The sequence below is a fragment of the Puma concolor genome, chromosome B3 (genome assembly GCF_028749965.1).
Source record: "Puma concolor isolate L17-30 chromosome B3, mPumCon1.1.hap2, whole genome shotgun sequence".
Classification (NCBI taxonomy): domain Eukaryota; kingdom Metazoa; phylum Chordata; class Mammalia; order Carnivora; family Felidae; genus Puma; species Puma concolor.
The window spans coordinates 48,172,857-48,194,817 of NC_141672.1; the positions used below are offsets into that span (position 1 = coordinate 48,172,857).

General features: G+C 36.1%; 1 protein-coding gene across 2 annotated transcripts in view; it reads right to left on the minus strand.

The window, feature by feature from the left end:
* The window catches only part of STYX (serine/threonine/tyrosine interacting protein), a 37,654-nt gene extending 16,961 nt beyond the window's left edge, over positions 1-20,693 (minus strand). The window contains exons 1-4 of one of the 2 annotated variants that reach the window (XM_086709743.1): positions 20,302-20,693; positions 7,807-7,839; positions 5,986-6,039; positions 1,700-1,797 (exon numbers count right to left, since the gene is read on the minus strand). In XM_086709743.1, the coding sequence (XP_086565869.1) occupies positions 1,700-1,797; positions 5,986-6,039; positions 7,807-7,839; positions 20,302-20,358 (242 nt within the window). In that variant the 5' untranslated portion in view covers positions 20,359-20,693. The remainder of the gene's footprint in view (positions 1-1,699; positions 1,798-5,985; positions 6,040-7,806; positions 7,840-20,301) is intronic. The other variant, XM_025919604.2, reaches the window with a different exon arrangement.
* Between the last annotated feature and the right edge of the window lie 1,268 nt (positions 20,694-21,961).

Here is a 21,961-nt window from a genome sequence, read left to right on the forward strand (position 1 = left end):
TAAAAAATTTATAAAATTTTAAAAAGTTTTTATTAACTGAAAAATATGTACACATGGTAAAAAATTCTAACAATATAAAAATATTTGCAATAAAAAAGTAGGCCCTTCTACCAGACTCTAAATTTCTCTTCTCAGAAGCAACCACTGTCAAATTTCTGGTGTGTTAGTCTAGAAATTTTCCATGCATATACAAGAACCTATGTCTAATGTATGTATTTTTAAACACATTGAGAGTATATATACACTTGGTTGTACACCTTGCTTTTTTAATAAATCTTAATGATTATTCCATATCAACACAGAAATATTTCATTCTTTTTCATGGTTATAGGATTCTATTGTACATTCACACACACTATATATTTTTTAATTTTTTAATGTTTATTTTTGAGAGAGCGTACACACAAGTGGGGGAGGGGCAGAGAGTGAGAGGGACCTAGAATATGAAGAAGGCTTCAGGCTCTGAGCTGTCAGCACAGAGCTGGATGTGGGGCTCAAACTCACAGAGTGCAAGATCATGACCTGAGCCAAAGCTGGACGCTCAACTGACTGAGCCACCCAGGCACCCCTACACAATATATTTCAGAATGTCCTGTATTGATGGAAAATCAGGTTGCTTTCATTTTTACAATCAATCAATCAATCAGAGAATTACAACAATATGTTTTTATATAGATACACAGTATCTCTAGAATATTTGAGTTAATAGTAGCTGCCTCCCAAGAGAGAAGCTGGAGCTTGGGTTTAGAGGAGAAAAGAGACATACTTTATTTACACACCTTTTTTGCACCCTTTTTTATATCACTGTAATATATAGACTTATTTTTAAAATAAAGTTAAAATAAAACTAAAAACCATTAGATGCTCAACCACACTCATTAGAAGATAAACGAGAAAGGCAAATTAGAACTACGTGAGACATCATTTTTACTCTAGAAAATTGGGAAAAATTACAACTGTTTTACAATTTGTCTTAGAGATACCAAGGAAATAGTCTCTTCTCATTCACTTCATAGTGGGAATGTAAACTGATACAACTCATTGGGGGGCAATTTGCAACATCAATTAAAATTTTAAATGCTCATATTCTTTGATGCAATAATTCCACTTCTACACTTTATCCAACTGATATATTCACACATGAATTAAATGAAATGCATGGGAATACCTGCTATATTAGCAGACTGGAAACAATCTAAATACCCAACAACAGGAGACAGACTGAATAAATTTTAGTATAGCTATTCAATGGATTACTATGAAACTTTAAAAAATCAGTGCAGCTCTCTAAGTAATAATATGAAGCAATCTCTAAAAGTAAATTAAAAAAAAAAATCTTTAAGCCAGTGTAAAAAATAAAAGTTTATCTGTAGGACTGTTTGTATATACAACATAATCCTGGAAGGATACTCAAAGAGTAACAGTGAATGCTTCTAGAGGGGAACTGGCTATCTAAGGGATAAGGATAGGGAAACTTTTCAGTATACTGTACATGTTTTTGAATCTTTAAAATTCTGCATTATATGATTTAGTTACTTATTTAAGAATTTAAAGAAGTTTATTTTTTAAATGATATACCTATATGAGCATCCTTATAAAACATATATGTACAGAAGTCTGCTATAATAAAATCAACTTGAAATAAAAATACATGTTTGCTACCCATAACATTTTAATACATCATAACCATAATTCTTACCTAAATAATTGTTGAAAGTTTGGTTTAACAAAGTTTGCTTCAATATTTTGTCTTATGCATATTATATGGGTTATTCCATATTTCTGTAGAATAGGTAGCTATAAAAAGAGAGGGACAAGGGAGAGAAATAGTTTAAAATACAAAACATCGCCTTGCTGTAACATAGGTGTTTGAAATACACAGGACTGAACATTAAAATTACATAGCCACATCTGAGCTTTAGGCACAGGGTATTAAAGCTAATTTTACAATAATTTACCTGAAGTGATAGGTAAAATATTTCAATGATTTAAGATTAATATATACTACATATGCTCAAAAGGCTAATAAGATTATTTTACATCCATAATTTTAGGGCTTGTTGAGACCTTAAAGATCATTTATTTGGTAAACAATACTATATAGTGGTTAAAGGCTTTGTAGTCATGAGAATCCCAACCTCTATCTTCCAGCTCTGCTAATGACCTGAGCTCTGTGGTTCGGTACTAACCTTTCCACTGAGTGGTTAGATGAATTACATAAGATAATATATGTAAGGAATTTGGCACAGTGCCTGGGGCACATGGCAAGCGTTCAGTAAATGGTAATTACATATACTGACTACAAACTTTATTCTTTAGAAGGGACTGCTAAGACATAAACAATTATTGAACATCACTGACATAGTTAATTGGAATACCAGGGCCCAAATCTCCCTGCCTCTCTCAGTACACTTTTTCTGATACAAGCCAGAATTAACTTATACAGTTCACAGACTAAAGTTTCAGTTTAAAAATTTTTCTCAAGTTAACTGGCAACTCCAAATGATATTATATTCTGTGGTGTCTTTTGGCTATACATTTAAAGCAATTTAATGTGACATTTAAAGCAATTTAATATATTAAATATATTAACATTTAATATAAGATGTTATATACATATACTATATGTGACGTAATACATATGTGTTATTTTAATAGAATGTAAATTCCAAGAGAACTATGATTTTGTTCACAGATTCATATTAAGTATGTATAACAGTGCCTTGAAAATATTAACTGTTCAACAACTATATGTTTGTTAAATATATTTAACAAATCATGCTGGCATAAGGAATCAGAATTCATAATTTTGAGTTTTCTATGAAACTTTTCAGCTTACGCTCATATATTTAATTCCCACTTTCTGCATTAAATAGTCCAGAACAATAATACTAATAATCCATCAGAGAAGTCAAAGAATAATTTATATTTGTTATGGACTGAATGTTTGTATCTCCCTAAAATCTGTATGTTGAAGTCCTAACTTCCAAGTTGGTATTAGGAGATAGGGCCTTTGGAAGGTAATCAGAGATTTAGATGAGGTCATGTGGGTAAAGCCCACATGATGGAATTAGTGCCCTGAAAAAAGGAACAGCCATCAGGACTTTGTCTCTCTGCCATGTAAAGATACAGCAAGAATGCAGCCATCTGCAAGCTAGGAAGAGGGCCCTTACCAAAACCTAACCATGTTGGCACCTGATTTCAGATTTCCCAGCCACTTCAACCACAAGAAATAAATGTCTGATGTTTAAGCCATTGGTCTATAGTATTTTATTACAGCAGCCTGAGCTAAGAAAATATGGCTTTCAAAAGTTTAAAATGTTAATTTTTGCAGCAAATGTTCTGATGTCTGGCATATACTAGATAGAGTTTAATTATCTTTGTATTTCCTGAGTGTACCCTGAGTTAAAAGAAGGGAGGTAAACACTTGGTAGGATTAATATTTAATCAATGTTCCATATTCACATTTACTAAACTGTCAAAATGTATTCAATATCCATTCTTTATACTTGATCTGTGATATATAAAGATACTTTATTAATGTGAGAAATCACAGGAAGATATATATAACTATGGATAAAAATCTGCTTTAACACAAATCTTGAAGGCACATTAAACTATTACTAAGTAAAAAAAAAAAAAACAAAAAAAAACACAAAACCTTAACAAAATAGGACCCAAATGTAATAGCATACAGAATACTTTTACTTTCCAATGGATTTTCATTTATATAAAGCAAATTATGACTTACTCATACCTACAAACTACAGAAAAAATTGTATAAAAAGAAACAGTTCACTACTGACAAAGAGCCTAAATTTGTCCCTTTTCAAAAAAATTTTTTTAACATTTATTTATTTTTGAAAGACAGAGACAGAGTATGAGCAGGAGAGGGGCAGAGAGAGAGGGAGACACAGAATTTGAAGCAGGCGCTAGGCTCCGAGCTGTCAGCACAGAACCTGATGCTCAGGGCTCAAACTCACAAACCGCGAGATCATGACCTGAGCCGAAGTCAGACTTAACTGACTGAGCCACCCAGGAGCCCCAATTTGTCCCTTTTATTAAAACTGTATTTGAATGTAATAAAAGATAAGCTTAACTAAACGAGTATTAGAAAGGGAGTTTATTCCCTAAGATTTATCTGTTATTATTTGTTGTTGTTACATATTTTTAGGATGATGGTATGAAAAGGAAGACAAGCTGTTCTATGGTGATTCAGAATGAGAAATAATCAAATTTCGCCATAGAAACTTTTCCTCAGTCTAATAATTAGACCATGGTGAAGGCGATGGTAAAGAGGTTTTGAGGAAATCTATAAACAAATAATTTAATGTGACAAATACTATAATAGATATATTTATAAAATGCTGTGGGAATACAAAAAGTAATCTAACAATTTTTGTGAATACTATTTTGTGAATACTACATTATTTGGCTTTTGTTTGTCTTAAGTAAATCAGTTAAGTCTATAGTTAACTACTCTATCCTTTCCTTAGTACTTTTTTTTTTTTAAGCAACACTGTGCCTATCCAACCCAGCTGTAGACCATCAAAACTAGGTTTACTCTTATATATGCCTCAATAGTCAAAAAGCCTTCCAGTTTCAAAGAAATGACTCTAACTCTAAAAAAACTCCCAATCAAAGGGCAACTGGGTGGCTCAGTTGGTTAAGCGTCCAACTTCAGCTCAGGTCATGATCTCATGGTTTGTGGGTTCGACATCCTGCATTGTACTCTGTGCTGACAGCTGGAGCCTGGAGCCTGCTTCTGATTCTGTGTCTCCCTTTCTCTCTGCCCCTACCCTGCTCATCCTTTATCTCTAGCAAAAATAAACTAACATTAAAAAACAAAACAAAACAAAACAAAACCTCCCAGCCACCCAAAATTCATAAATACATTAAATTAAATCATTAGATTTAAAAATTCTACAGTTTTGCGGGCACCTGGGTGGCTAAGTCGGTTGAGCATCCTACTTTTGATTTCAGCTCAGGTCATGATCCCAAGGTCATGGGATTGAGCCCTGCATTGGGCTGTGCACTGAGCGTGGAGCCTGCTTGAGATTCTCTCTCTCTCCCCAACTCTCACACTCTCTCTCCAAAACGAAACAAAAAGAAAAAAGAAAAAAAAATTCTACAAATTTTTTTTTACAAAACTTACCATAGGTAGAGTAGGTATCATACACAAGAATAGTGACTTCAAAATAAGGTATCAGGGAAAACATTTGTGATACACTGTTTCACATTATAACTCAAAGCAAATTAGTAGCACTGTCATAATTCCTAAGACTGAATCCCCTAGTAAGTGGCAAATTGCTACATATATTAAAATGAATCTAAAAAAATCAATAAATAAAAATTAAAAAAAAAAAAAGAAAGAATCTACCATGTTAAATGTGTAACTAAAGAAATCCATTTCAATGCTCTGGTTTCTCTTCAAATCGCATAAATCTTTCGCCTTTTACTAAAGAAATCCATTTCAGTTTGACTATATAGGAGACAAGAGACATATATGTGGTATAATACTTTACAACCTGGAGCATCCAGGTCTCTAAAGTTTGGAAAAACAGAAATAAGATTTTACCAATTAAAACACGTGCATACACATGCACATATACACGCATTTACCCTTGATAAGGAAAGATTAACTAAAATGTTAAATACACTTATTTTGGGCTTTAATTCTATCTCACTGTTCAGAGATATGATTAGCAATGATAGATACCTAATCTTTTAGAGGGTAAATAAAGGTCAATTATCAATTGGTAAATCTTTCAAACACATGGATTCATGAAAAAACTGATTTATAAAAGCTCATTTGTGATTGATGATGAAATATTTGAGAATCACTGGTACAGTAAAATTTGGAAAGAGGCAGGTACTCCAGAGTGACATGCAATATTTGTGGACCTTCTCTCTTACAACTAAAAAATTTATTCCAAAAAAGCTGGTTAATAAAGTCTCTTGACGAACTTAATCTAAAATTCATACCTTGCTTTTCATGGCAGAAGAATATGGGCCTAAAAACAATCCAGGTAAAATTTCCTAGAAAAAAAAAAAAATTGAGAGATTTACCATCAACAATTTAAATATACACAAACCATGTACCACATAAGTGAACTTGTGGAGTTTTCATAGTTGTTATAATAATTTATTAAAAAGCTTGCTATCTAGGGACGCCTGGGTGGCTCAGTTGGTTGAGCGTCCGACTTCGGCTCAGGTCATGATCTCACGGTCCGTGAGTTCGAGCCCTGCGTCGGGCTCTGTGCTGACAGCTCAGAGCCTGAAAACTGCTTCAGATTCTGTGTCTCCCTCTCTGTCTCCTCCTCCCCCCTCACACTCTGTCTCTGAAAAATGAATAAACCATAAAAAAAAAAAATTAAAAAAAAAAAAAAAAAAAAAAAAGCTTGCTATCTAGGGAATATTCCCTAGCCACACTGAGCAAAGACCGGGAAGAGAAATGCAGATTTGCTTTATATATCAAATGAAACATTTAAAGTTTAAATACAGTTCTGAAAAGTCAGATATTTGAACTTCCACAGTGCTTTTTATAAGCAGTTTGGATAAAATTAGCATATTGTATGACTGGCTTTTAGATTAATTAAAACATCTCTTATTTTACTTATATTCTCTGCTCTAGTCTAGAAATAAAGTAGACATAAAGAAAAATTACCCCTTTGGAATTACACAAAACCTTATTCAGCCAAATCAAAAGTAGCACAAGATACAAGAAGATTAGAACTGTTTCCTTCAGTTAATAAAAGTATTCTTGCAAAGTTTAAAAAAGACCAGTATCAACTGCTTGCCTATTGACAGTTTCAGCAATTTAAATACTTTCCAAATGCTAGATTAAAATTTTTCTATGTGAATTCAATATAGAAAGATTTTAGTTGACCTATACCATAGCCTAGATAATAATACAGTATAATTCTGTAGTTCTGTTTTATGAAACATCATAATTATTTTTGTATAGGTCTGATTTCTCCTATCAGTTTCTTGTGGGCACAAATTACATTTTACTCCCCTTTGCATTTCCCATAGCACCAAGTAAATGCCTCATAGGTACTAAGATATTTTTTAAAAGAGAATTTTCACTAATAGAGAAAGGAAACATATTTTTAAAAGTCAAGGTATTTCTAGGAACAGGAGACACTGCTTGATTCTGGGGCTAGCAGAGTGACTGTAAGTAAGAAATGCAAAAGAAAAACAAACTGCTATGAAGGTTAGCTATCACTTTATTATTCCACATTTGGAGTATTCAAATCAGTCTTCTGGAGGACTTCATTATGGAAGTTGTGTCTGGAAATCAGACACAAAGAGGAACAATTACTCAAGAGTGATTTGCTTTATGGTCAAATCTTATAGACTTGTCTAAACTAGCCAAACACAGAAAGCAAACTGTTTTCAACAGAAATATAAATATTGTATCCAATTTTTCAGATTAGGAAAAACAGTGACTCAGCACATATATATACATATATGTATGTATGTATGTATATAGTAGAATCATGGTAGTATATATGTATATTTACATTTATATGTATATATTTATATGTATATACATACATATATGTATGTATATGTGTGTGTGTGTATATATATATATATATTACCATGATTCTACTATAAGGAAGAAAGGCAACAATTCATTTCCCATTTTTTAATGTTAACCTTTAAATATGTTGATTTTTTAAATAGTCAATGAGGAACCTACAGATCATGAGCCAACAGGTCTTAAATCCTTTGTGAAATCAGTTATTTGATGATAATAATAGTATGGACTGGCCTGAATAAACAAAAAGGTTATCTTACCTGCATCTCTCGTCTCATAGGGTAGGTCCATTCCTTTAAATAGAAAGAAAACCCAAGAACAAAAATAAATAACATTATGAAAAATGTTACCCAATTAAAAGTTTAAGATGTGACATACAAGTGTATGGATTAAAAAAAAAATACATTATACTTAAAGAATATTCTATGAATAGATTCAATTGGCTTCACAAACACCTAAAAATTTAAGTGCAAGAAACAATGATTAAGGTATTCTTTAGGTAACTGGGCTTCCAAAATTATGATTATGTTACTTCATACAACGGATAGAATAGCTCATTAACTAAAAGAACGGATATTCCAGAAATTTCTCCCAAAAACTGATCCACCAAGTCAGAAATGTCAAATAGCTTTTTGTCATTCAGTTAACTCTAATCAACTAACAGTAGATAGCTAAAACACTGTGAGCAAAGACTCTGGAAGAAGAGTACTCTGATCAATGAGCAGTATCTGCAATGGACTCAAAGAGTGTTAAGTAATAGGTATTTGCCATCCCTGATCTAAACCTCTAGATGCTTATCAAACAGGCTTTCTCATACATTACTTCATCTTAAGATTCTTTCAGTTCAATTCCTTTTAAATATACATTTCATGGAAGTAAAGAATTCATCCTGTTTTTTGGAATGCAGATCAATATAAACAAGTTGGAAAATAATGCAAAATGCCAATGGCAAAAGACAGAAAACATTTTAAAAGTTGGGACAAGAAAAAAGCAATTCCAGTGAACTGATATGATAAAGAATCAAATCCTCATTTGTAAATGGACTGCATTCCAAGTTTCTAACCTGACTGCTTAAAACTCAAAATTATAAATAGAAATGAGCTTCCTAAAGTTAAAACTGGAAAAGCTTTAAAAAAAAAAAAACAAAAAAACACTTTTATTTTCAGATGAAAGGGATCAAAGGGTATAAGCTTCCAGTTATAAAATAAGTTATGGAGTTGAAAAGTACAGCATAGGGAAGATAGTCAATAATTTGGAATAACTTTGTATGGTGACAGAAGTTAACTACATGTATCAATGTGAGCACTGCGTAATGTACAGAACTGTCCAGGGGTCCCTTGCTGGCTCAGTTGGTAGCATATGAGACTCTTGATCAGGGGGCTGTAAATTTAAGCCCCACACTGAGTGTAGAGATTACTTAAAAATACAGAAATGTCCAATCACAATGTAATACACCTGAAACTAATATAATGCTATGTCAAATATACTTCATTTAAACATTCATTTAAACAGATAAAACCTTTTTCATTTTTAAATAATTTTAGAACTACAGAAAAGTTAAAAATAGTGCAAGGAATTCCCCTTACCCTTCGCCTAGATCTTCTAAATTAGAAAAGTATTTTTAACACATAAGGTATAAATATTATATACCTGTAATGGAATTCCATCTTAGCTAGGATGCAATGGGGAATACCCCTATCAGAAGGGTGGCAAGCTATCAGCAGATGGGAGGAGGGGGAAGAGGGAAAAGCAAGGAAAGCAGGAAAGAATGTGGTGTTTTGCAGAACAAGCAGCTATGGCTAGGTGTTCCACCAGAGTTACCTCCTTGCATGAGCCAGTTTGACCCAGTTTGGAGCTTTTCACCTATGTAGAAGTGCCCCGAGTTGCCCTTAAAGTTACCTTTAGCTCATTATAAGACTAAGATCTCCTACGGGCAAGGTTCTCCAACCATTTTTTGAAAATACAATGTATGCACTAGTATGTTGACATACTTAAGCATGCAAAGTTGAACCCAAGAGCCTAGGTAACAAAATATATGTAAGTTCCTTAATGTATCAAGCATCCTGGCTCTGTTTCCTAGCACACTGAACAAAAGTTTCATGCATGAACCCCAAGGGGAGACAGTGCTTTGAGAGCCATTTCCCTGTCTCCTCACCTGTGACAAGTAATAAAAACTCTTTGCTTTCAACACTTCCTTGGGTTGTGTTCAATTTAATGTACCCCAAGCAGCAAACTTCTTGAGTCTGGCTACAGAAAAGACAGAATAGTACTCCTGCAATGACAACCAGCATTTTTTTTTTTTTTTAATAAAGAAGAGAAACTAAGTATTTTTTGTTTTACATGTTGAAAATGGATCTTGGCAATGTAGCAGAAATAGACTATAAACCTGAGAAGCCATATCCTGAGAGGATCTACTGATCTTTCATGGCCTTATTATCTTCGTTCTTTTAAAATGGGAGTATAAAAGAACACAGAATGAAGTGTTAAAATGCCCAAACATGAACGTAGAGCTCAATGAATTTTTACAAGCAATATATCCATGTAATCACCATCCAGATCAAGATTTCTGTCATCCCAGGAAGTTCCCTCCTTTCTCTTCTCAGTCAAAACCCTCTCTTTCAGAGGTGACCACTGACTTCTATCAATATAGATTCGTTTTAGCTATTCTTGAACCAAATATAAATGGAATCACAACAGTACTATTTTATGTCTGGCTTCTTTCACTCAGCCTAATGCCTGTGAGATTTATCCATGTTGCATGCTAGTAGTTTGGTCCTTTTTATTGCTGTGCAGTATACTATTGTATGAATATTCCACAATTTACTCATTATCCTGTTGGTGGAGATTTAAGTAGCTTCAGGGTTTGGGCAAATAAGAATAAAGGTGCTATGAAAATTATTTTATGTTCCCCTTGATACACACATGCATTTCTTTCTCTTAGATATAAAAGTAACAATGGAGGAGCACCTGGCTGGCTCAGTCAGAAGAGCATGCGACTCTTGATCTTGGGGTTGTGAGTTCAAGCTCCACATTGGGTGTATAGATTACTTTAAAAAATAAAATCTTTAAAAAAAAAAAGTAGCAATGGAATTACTAGGTCACAGAGTAGGCCTACTTTTGGGTTTACTAGACACTATCAAAAGTTTTCCAAAACCAATTTACACTCTCACCAGCAACATATGGGAGTTCTGTTCCACATCCTCACCATGGCCTTAATTTAAATGACACTGTACATGTGAGACATAAGACAAAGCCTAGGACCTGATCAAGAGGGAAGTCAGATCAACACCAAAAAGCAACACTCTCAGTGGATAAACACTCTCAGTAAATGAGAAACACTCAAAAGGCAACACTCTCAGTGAATGATAAACTGGGGAGGTTGGCAGGGAGGGTGGGGGATGACTCACCTCATCCCCAGTAAATGAGTACCTTTGCCTTTCTGAGCTTTGGCTCTGAGTAGAATGTGGTAGTAGTGGTGGCCACAACCTGGCCTTTGCTCAACTTTGGCATTAGAATTCAATTATTTTTGTTAGGTCAAGTGAAAATTGAATGTCAAGTGGTCCTGGGTAGATCATGTCCATGGGTTCTTGGAAAAAACAAATGCATTTTCTCTCTGGAGAAGAATACCCTAAACCTAGATCAGAAATAATTCACAGAGATGAATTCCAATGAGCTCACAATTAAGAATCAAATTTTAAGAGGAGGAAAATACTGGTTTAAGCGGCAGACTTCGGCTCAGGTCATAGCTCAGGGTTTATGGATTTGAGCCCCACGTGGGGCTCTGTGCTAACAGCTCAGAGCCTGGAGCCTACTTTGGATTCTGTCTCCTCTCTGCCACTCCCCCACTCGTGCTCTGTCCCTCTCTCCCTCAAAAATAAAAATAAAACATTAAATAAATAAATAAATAAATAAATAAATAAATAAATAAATAAAATCAGTGGATAGACTAAACAGTAGACAAAGAGAGAACTTGTGTACTGGAAAATAGAATTGAAAAAATGATCTAAATTCAGTGTTGGAAAATATGATCAGTTAATAGACTTATTAAGATTGAATTAAGAAGTCTAACTTCCATAAAATCTAAGTTCCAGAAGGGAGAGAAAATAAAGGAGAGATAATATTACACAAGATATTAATAAGAATTTTCCAAAACTGGTTAAAGACACCACACCCCAGAAATAAGTAGCTCAACAATTCCCAAGCAAGATAAAGGAAAGAAATACAAAGTTAAATAGAGCACACCACACATAAAGAGAAGAAATTCTTTTTCCACACTAAAAGCAAAGAGAGAAATGGAAAAGAACAGAGTCCAAAAGACCTTCATATATGCACTCAATTTTCCTGAAAGATAACAAGGCATTTCAATGTAGAAAAAAAACATCTTTCAACAAATGGTGTGGGAACAATTAGACAAATATCTAGAAAATAAATCTTGATCTTGACCCCTCATCACCCCCCACTCTAAACCCTCCTCACATACAAACATCTTGTCTTCACTGTTGTATGTATTCCCAACATTTGATGACAGTGCCTGGCACACAGTAGGCACTCAATACATATTTGTTGAATAAATAGGGGGAAAAAAGGTGTATGTGTATAAATATATATAAATGCAAAAATGATAAAACTTCTAGGAGAAAACAATATCTTTGCAACCTTGGGAAAAGCAAAGATGTCTTAAAGAGGGCACAAAAGGTACTAAGCATAAAGGAAAAAAATTTTGATAAATTCGCTTTCATGAAAATTAAAAACTTCTGCTCAATGAAATACACTGCTAACAGATCAAAAAAGCAAGCCACAAACTGAAAGAAAATATTTGTAATTTATATACCCAACAAAAGACGTATATCCAAAATACATAAATATGCATCAACAATAAAGTGACAACCCAATTTTTTAAATGGGAAAAGAACTAACAGACATCCCACCATGGAAGGTATATAAATGGCCAACAGCACATGCAAAGGTGCTCAACATCACTGGTCATTAGGGAAATTCAAATTAAAAACACAAGATACCACTACACAACCACTAATGGCTAAAGTTAAAAACACAACACCAAATGTTAGTGATGATGTGGAGCAACTAGGAGTCTCAACATTGCTAACTGGAGTGTAAAATGAAATGATAAACATACAGCTACCCTATATAATCTAGCAATTCCACTCCTAGGATTTAACAGAGAAATAAAAACGTATGTCCACAAAAAGACTTACACAAGACTATTTAAAGCACCTTTATTCATCAACTCCAAAAAACCCAAATGTCTACTGTATATTCATACAATGAAATAATATTCAGCAATAAAAAATCTACTACTACCCATAAGTACAACATAGGTGAATTTCACACATATTATGTTAAATTAAAAAAGCCATAAACAAAAAAGTCCACTTTACATGATTCTATTTAAAGTTCAAGAACAGATAAAACTAAATTATGGTTACAGAAATCATATTATTCAATGCCTATTGTGGAGCAGGGTAGGGATTGCCTGGAAATGAACATGAAATAACTTTCTACACTAATAGAACTGGTATATATCTTGATAAGAGTAGGATTACACTGGTGTATATATTTAATAAAAATTACTGAATTGTGGACTTAATATTTGTGCATTACACTCAGTATAAATTTTTACTCCTACTTAAGAAAAGAGAGCATGCAACAAAACCAAGATATTAAATACAAAAGAAAGACAATTAGACTGTCCTTGACTTCTCAACTGCAAGAATAAGACTGAAGAATAATGCATTCAAAGTAGTGAAATAAATAATGGCGAACCTAGAATATATGCTCAGAAAATCATCTTTCAAGAACAAGAGTGAGATATAAGATTGATTCCATTCAAACAAAAACAGAGAGTTTACTACCAGTAGACTCCTATTAAAGGAATTTCCAAAACATATTTTTGAAATGGTATTGTTTTCTCTATCTTTCATTTCTACTTTAGGTACAGAGCCTAAGTAACTGAGTTAAAGCAGTCTGACTCCAGAAAAACTGACACCCAACAGCCTCTCAATGTAAGAAGGAACTATATAGCAAACAGTAATCAAACAAATATTGACTACATAAAATGATTATATTATTAAAATAGGGATTAACAGAAATAAAGTATATAATTTCCAAGCCAAGAGAGGGGGAAATGTAATCAATTTGTACATTGAACACATGAATGTTCATGTGCTTCTTTAACTTACCAATACGTTATAACCTTTTATATTTAAAAGTTTTTAAAGAACTTAGGCCAAACACTGTCATTTTCATCATGGTACCCCTAACACTGAGCATAGTGCCTGCCACAGAATAAGTACATGACAGGCATTTTGGAGATATATGGCACTAGATTCTATGGATCTTTCTTTTTTCCCCTTTCTTAAAAAAAAGAAAAAAGATTCTTGATTAGTCTGACAGCCTTATCTTCCTGAAGAAACCTGTCAGAGCTGCCAGAAAGAAGAAAAGTGATTAAAGAAATGTGTACTTTTGAGTTTACCTCAAATGAAATCTCTAAAAATTATGCATGAAAAAAGAAAAACAGGAGAACATATTCCAGGGAATATCTGGCAATAAATATGTCAGAAGGCACTCAAAGACACAGGATAAATGTGCTTCCTTCTAGAACATATCAATTTTACCAAGAAATTTTTTTTTTTTGGAGAAAAAGTGTCTTCACTGGCCATTACTTTAAAATATTTTTATACTAAAACAAACATGACCATATGGGACAGAGTGCAAAATTTACCTGAAGTTTTAAGTGAATCAGGAGGCTTCAAAGAAATTTTGAACTTCCAAAAGGTTGTATACAATGGAACACGTATGCTATATTTATATAAGGAAGACATTACAGGAGTAAAAAACAAGTTGTATAGCAGGAGAGAATGAAAAATTATTCCTATACGCCTAACAAATAAGCACATAGCCTACTTTTGTGACCATCAGACTTGCTGTAATAGGTATGGATCCTTTGAAATCTAAAAGGCTTTCTCTCACAGAAAATGTCATTAACTATTCCTAGTGTTAGCATTAGATTTTGATCTCAAGCGCCTATCGTCTTTGTTTACCTAGTCCTGATTATTACTCTGCAAAACAAATCTTAATCCTGCCTTGTCTACCAATTCTGCCTATGCCTCTAGCAGACTAGACCAAGATTTTAAGTCATTCATGCTCACTGTCTTGTTCTACCAGACATCCATCTGTCTGAACATGTTTCTAACAACCATATCTTATATTACAACCAAACCTATATTACACTCAATCTTAATCTCAGCCTGCCCACACTGCTGCTAAAATCCATCTTTTAGATATGGCAGTAGTAATAGGGCAAATTCCCAATGATCTATTATGAATTACTACTATAGTTAATTAGTAGAATTGGTTTCCCAAACACAGATGATTAGTCAAGCAGTCCAACTATATTTTTCAAACCAAAGCAACCCAGCTAAACCAAAATACCCCTAATTGTGATATATATCATGCTTCTGGTGAAAATTAATTCACAAATGAAAATCCTTCAATCATCAATATGACCTAGAAGGTACGGCATATTAAAACACCTTTCAGGTTCTCTCCTTCCTTCTCATACAAATGCAGTTACATGAGCTATACAATTGCATTGATGGGATAGAAATTGAACTTTGGGAATAGGAAATGTTATAAAAATGTTCAAAGATCAATAAGTAAGTAAATAAACTCAGCAAAAGATACAGACTGTAACCATTAGATAAAATAAAAACTTAATTCTTATCAGCACATGTATCAGGCTGGCTAAAACCTAGAACATTTAGAAATACCAAACAAGGGCACCTGGGTGGCTCAGTCGGTTAAGCGTCCAACTTTGGCTCAGGTCACGATCTCACGGTTTGTGGGTTCGAGCCCTGCGTCGGGCTCTGTACTAACAACTCAGAGCCTGGAATCTGCTTTGGATTCTGTGTCTCCCTCTCTCTCTGCCCCTCCCCCACTCACACTCTGTCTCTCTTTCTCTCTAAAATAAACATTTAAAAAAATCTTTAAAAATACCAAAATAGATTGGGGTGCCTGGGTGGCTCAGTCGGTTAAGCGTCCAACTTCAGCTCAGGTCACGATCTCACAGTCTGTGAGTTTGAGCCCCGCGTCAGGCTCTGTGCTGACAGCTCAGAGCCTGGAGCCTGCTTCAGATTCTGTGTCTCCTTCTCTCTCTGCCCCTCCCCTGCTCATGCTCGGTCTCTCTCTGTCTCAAAAATAAATAAAAACATTAAAAAAAAATACCAAAATAGATTATAAATGCAGGTGCACTCATAAATAAATAAACAAATAAATAAATATTGAAGGGATATAGAGAGGTAGAAGGGCATTCAAGTAAGATGATTTTAAGTCAGTTACTCATAAACCTAGCTGCCATTAGAATTATCTGGTTCCATCTCAGATCAGTTAAATCAGAGAAGGTGATGATAGGGCCCAGGAATGGTTATTTTTTAAAAGCCCCTTGAGTAATTCTACTCTATAGTCAGGTTTAAACAGCAACATTCTAAATTTAAAGGGATCTTCAGTCAGAAATATTAAGGAATTCCTATTTTTTATTCTGTACTATGGGAGTCAAAAGAGAAAACAGAAAGAGTAACATTTAAGTTGCCAAATTGCAACTGAAATAAATAACACTTTCTGTCTGAAAAGAAAACAATTATTGAATTATAAAACCAACAGCCCTAACTATGCAACTAATTTATTTAAAAATTGGTAGTGTGGGGTGCCTGGGTGGCTCAGTCGGTTGAGCGTCCGACTTTGGCTCAGGTCACGATCTCATGGTTTGTGGGTTCGAGCCCCACGTCGGGCTCTGTGCTGACAGCTCAGAGCCTGGAGCCTGCTTCCAATTCTGTGTCTCCTTCTCTCTCTGCCCCTCCTCCACTTGTGCTCTATCTCTCAAAAATAAATAAATGTAAAAAAAAATTTTTTTAATTTAAAAATTGGTAGTGTAAGCTGCTCTCTTCTTCACATCTAAAAAAAAAAAAAACTACTGTAATCTTGTCACAAGACTCTACTATCAAAACCAACCAAGATTCTTATATTAATTCAACATTTGTTAAGCTTATGGTATATACCAGACATTGTGATAAGTGCAAGAAACAGTGGGGACTAAGGCAAGAACATTTTGGTGAATATACTCCCTTAGGAAACTTTCAGTCTATATGGAGAATAGACATTAAGGAAAACCATCAGTATGATATCTGTTACAAGGAAGGTATAAAAATACCAAGTGCTACAGAGAATTGTGTACCTGCAGGATTAAACTACTGGGGGGGGGGGGCTGTGAACAGGAGGAGTTGGCAAAATCAGGGAACGCCTTTCTGAAAAAATGTTACCTAAATTGAGATCTAATCGAAGAGCAAATAGTTAATTAGGTGAGGGCAAGTATAGTGTTGGCAGCCAGAGCAGGGGATAATAGCAAATGTAAAGGTCCTGGAGTGGGGGTGGGGCCTAAAACATCCCAAGAACTGAGAGAAGATGAACATGGCTAGGGCAAACAGAGAAGGGAACAAGAGGAAGAGTAGCTCATTATAAGGTTAGAAAGGTAGGCAGGGGGCACTTGGATGGCTCAGCAGGTTAAGCTCCCAGCTCAGGTTGTGTTCTCACAGTTCTTGAGATTGAGCCCCACATAGGGCTCTGCACTGATAGCACAGAGCCTGCTTGAATTCTTTTTCTCCCTCGCTCTCTGGAGCCTGCTTGGGATTCTTTCTCTCTCCCTCACTGCTCTCTGCCCTTCCCTCACTGGTGCTCTCTCTCAAAATAAATAAACAAACTCAAAAAAAAAAAAAAAAAAGGGCAGATGCCAGATCATACACAACCTTGCAGATGTTAATTAAGGGTTGGGCACCTGGGTGGCTCAGTCAGTTAAGCCTCCGACTTCAGCTCAGGTCATGATCTCACAGTTCCTGAGTTCAAGCCCCACATTGGGCTCTCTACTGTCAGCGTGGAGCCCACTTTGGATCTTCTGCCCCCCCCTCTTTCTCTGCCCCTTCCCTTCTGGTGCTCTCTCTAAAATAAATAAACATTAAAAAAAAATTTTTTTTAAGTTAAGGGTTTGAACTTCATCCTCAAAACAATGGGAAATCACAGCCAAGTTGTAAACAAAGGAGTGACAATCTGTTTCCAAATCAATCTGAACACAGCTAAATTTTTGCTAGAATTGTCCTAAAAGAATGCCTTGACCAGTGTTTCAAGAAACAAGGAAGTAATATTCTTACAGAGATGATAGGATCATCAAGCTGTCATGGCTTGATCACATCAATCATTAAGTGCATGCATAAAAATCTCTCTACTTGAATTCCATGTTTACTAAAGCAACATTTGGTCTGTAATTTAGGTTTCAATGAAATGCTTCCTAGGTGGAAGAACACTCTTATTGGCTGGTCATCATAATTACATAAGACCATTTGATACTTTACATATTTCATGACAAATTACAAAATTAACACTGCTTTATTAGTTTATCATGAGTAACTATATGCCCTATTTAATGGTTATTTCTAGTTCTGTCTGCCCAGAAAGCACCTTCCATCTCCTGTGGAAATGCCCCTATGATTTTGGTGGGAGGGCTACCAATGACAAACTTCACTCCCCTGGCCACAAGTGGGTAAATTCTAGGTCATATACTGCGCTCCTCATTATAGTTTCTCCATTCTGGCTATAGGGACTAATCCAAAGGATGGGCACATGACCTAGGTTAGGCCAATCCTCTAGACTTCAAATACTGAAACTTAGACATATTGTTGTTCTTCAACGTGTAAGCTCGGTAAGGGTATGACCTTGAACAGCTGACAGTCAAAGTCCGTATCTGCGGAGAAGCCAGAGTAAAGGCAGAAATGCTGAAAGTAGAGACAAGCACTGATAAGGGGCCGAGGCAGTTCTGATGCATCATAATACTGTCTAGGAAGTCCCTGAGACCAGCTGCATCCCCACCTTTCTGGATTTAACTACATTTCTTTTTGCTTCAGCTAGTCTGAGCTGGTTTTTGTCACTTGCAACCAAAAGGAAACAAACATCCAATGCTATGTAAAAAGGAATGAACTGGCTTTCAGTAAATAACATTTGCATCATTATCTACTGGGCTTTAAGCATTACTTCTGTCCTTACACAGGAAAGAAAGCTATATTCCCAGTAAGACTTTATCATTTTTACAGGGATAAGGCATATTATATACACAATAAAAGATTAAGTTCAAGTCTGCAAACATTTTATTTTTTTTTTAATTTTTTTTTTTTAATGTTTATTTATTTTTGAGACAGGGAGAGACAGCATGAACGGGGGAGGGTCAGAGAGAGGGAGACACAGAATCTGAAACAGGCTCCAGGCTCTGAGCTGTCAGCAGAGAGCCCGACGCGGGGCTCGAACTCACGGACCATGAGATCATGACCCGAGCGGAAGTTGGATGCCTAACCGACTGAGCCACCCAGGTGCCCCAAGTCTGCAAACATTTTAAATTAGAATTTTTAAGATTAGAGCAGGGAAAAATTGAGGTGTATTAAAAACAATGAATTAGGAACCAAGAGACCAAGGTTCTCAACTGTGTCTTATGCTACTGTTACCTTGGCATATCACTTATTCTCAGTAAACTACACTCTCTTCACCTGAAAAGAGAGAATGTTCTACATTATTTCTAAGGTTGCTTTCAGGATGAAATCACTGAATCATTTTTAAGGACAAAAAGCATATTCCTCATTCACATTATTCCATATTAAACAAATAAAAAAGTGTAAATTCATTTTTGACTAACCTAAATTCAACTTTTTTTTTCCTATTTAAGAGTCTACTCTTAAAATATGAATTTCTGAAAGACTACTACCACAAGCAAAGGATCCCTCCAAATGTGAACCCCAAATGAAGATACTCAAAAAAAATGAATATTTGGTATAAACTGAATGGTTTCTTAAAAAGTTTTACTTTCCAATTATTTTTAAGATATTTAGACCTAGAAATTTTAATTTCTATCTTGATCCTACTAGGGCATAACTGAGTATCCTTGTCTTTTTTACTAATTTAGTCTTCAGAAAATTCTAATTTAGAAGTCTGCAACATCACAAAGTATTTTAAACTAGCAATAGATGGGGAAAAAACTCAATACAAACGCTGGTCAAAGAATATATAAGGTGGAGTAAAAAGAAGCCCAAATCAGAAATCAGGAGGACAGTTTAAAAACAATTTCATTCTCAGTAACAACTCCCCTCCAAAGGGTAAGTTTCAGGATTGAAGTTTTTAGATTGAAATGAGCTAGCTTTGTGACATTTTATTCTGCGGGTCACGGCTTTCCCCAAAAAATACCAAAAAACAAAACAAAACAACTACTTTGGAAAACTTTTTGAAGGCGCACTCCGAAAGCTCAGGCCCCAGATCTATCTCACATGTGGGACCATGTGTCCCACATGCGAATGACACCAAATATATCCCTCAAACTGAAATTTAAAACATTACCCTCGTACTGCCTTGGCAATAAAAAGGGGAACCTTACTCAAAGTCAGTCCTCAACGCTGAGCCTGGGGGAGAAAGGACTAATTTTGCCCTTCCCATTTAATTAAGCAGAATAGACCCAGCAGCCCCTCCGCCGGGGTCTCAGGAGGGTCAAAGGAATTCGGTGAGTGACGCTTCTCCCCAAGGTCCCAGGACGTTCTCAGGAGGCAACGGCTCCGGTGGAGCTTGGGGACTTCGACGGTTGGGGCCTGGGGTCGCCCCGCGGCCGAAGAGCCGCACGGGAAGGCCTGTGCGTGGCAGTCACTGGACAAACTCACCTCGGCGTCTTCTTTGCACTGCGGGAGCGAGGGGAACTCCAGCTTCACGTCCTCCATGGTCCGGGCCCCGAGGCTTGTGGGCGGGGTGGGAGAGGGAGTTTTATCCGGCCCGCCCGACCCTCGGGCTGCCACTGACAGAGATAGGGAGGAGGGCGGGTGGGCCAGAGGGCTGACGGGCGGGCAGCGGGCTTACAACTAACACACGCAGACTAAAGGGTCCCAGCGACTCCGGCGGCGACGGCGGCGACAGCGGGGAAGAGGAGGGTTGGGCGGCTCATACCCCGCCGCCATGCTGCTGCCGTCTCCCTCCCCCTGAGTCTCCGCGCCCCTCAGGCCGCACAGGCTCGGGCACTAGCAAGAGCCCTACAACCGTCTCCCCTCCTTTCCCCCCTCCCCACCCCTCGCTATCCCAGCCAATCCCAGCCCACGCTTGCCTTCGGCCCGCCCCCCCGGCCGCCAGGTGTCAGCGCGCCGCTGCCCCGCCCCTTCGCCAGAGCGCAGACGCGGGGGGCGGGGCCTCGGAGGAGCAACGGCCGAAGCTCACCGCCCGAAGCTCACCGGGTGTGGAGGAGGTGGGGCTGCGGCAGGAGGGGGCCACGACTGAAGGTCCTGGGAAAGGCAGTGGGACCAACCGCACCAGCTCTAACCTTTCCCAGAGAGGACGCAAATCTGTAGTTTAGGAACCGGCAAACATCCTAGCCACCAGAGACTGGCATCCGAAAGGAAAACTGTATTTTCTCCCCTCAGAATCCTGCGCAATCTGTGGTGAGGTTATAACCGAAAGAGTAATAAATGAAGAGTTCATCTTAAAACTGTGTTATGCTACACAAAAAATAAAACACCCTTGGTTTTTAAGCAAATTGAAATGGTGGACTTTCAAGAATACTTGGGACTATGACAAAATCTCAAGAAACAAAGGCATATAGAAAATCCTAAGGAATAGAAACAACCGATAGCTCACTCAGTAAATTACACATCATACTGAAGGTCTCTCCCTTTAATGCTAAGTTTATGTTGAAATATCAATTATAATTATATATAATATAAATATATTAATAAAATACATGGCTTTCATCTTAAAAAGGAGTTTGAGTCTGTTAATACTATATTGTTAATAGAAGTGAGGTATATACTTTCTCTGGGCCCAGGGAGATACTGTTCTCCATTTAATTTAAACACGAGGAATATCAAACTTAGAAGCGGAAGAATCCATACTTAAACTTTCAAGATTTGTAAACCAAACTGATTCTTATAACCAAAAAATAAACCAAAGTAAAAAGGCAAGAAAGTCATTAAATTGCAAATTACAATGAATAAGGTTAAAAGAATCACATATTTGACCTACACGCCCTTGACAAACATACTGTTATTTGTATATTGTCATATTTATGAAACACACTACCAACATATATAGAACCATTCAATAACTTGAGTATTAGATGGCTAGTTTGAGTGCTCCATTTTCTCTATCACTATGTAAACTATTCTCTATCTTTTAAAGTTATAAAAAGACATACAATACTCTGCAAGTAACTTTTTAATTTGAAAAATGATTGTATAATTATCCAAGTCATATATCACACATTCTTTAGTGTTTATGAAAAGTGAAGTCAAGTTGTTTTTGTTTAAACAGCACCTTTAATAAGATAATCTCAGGTGA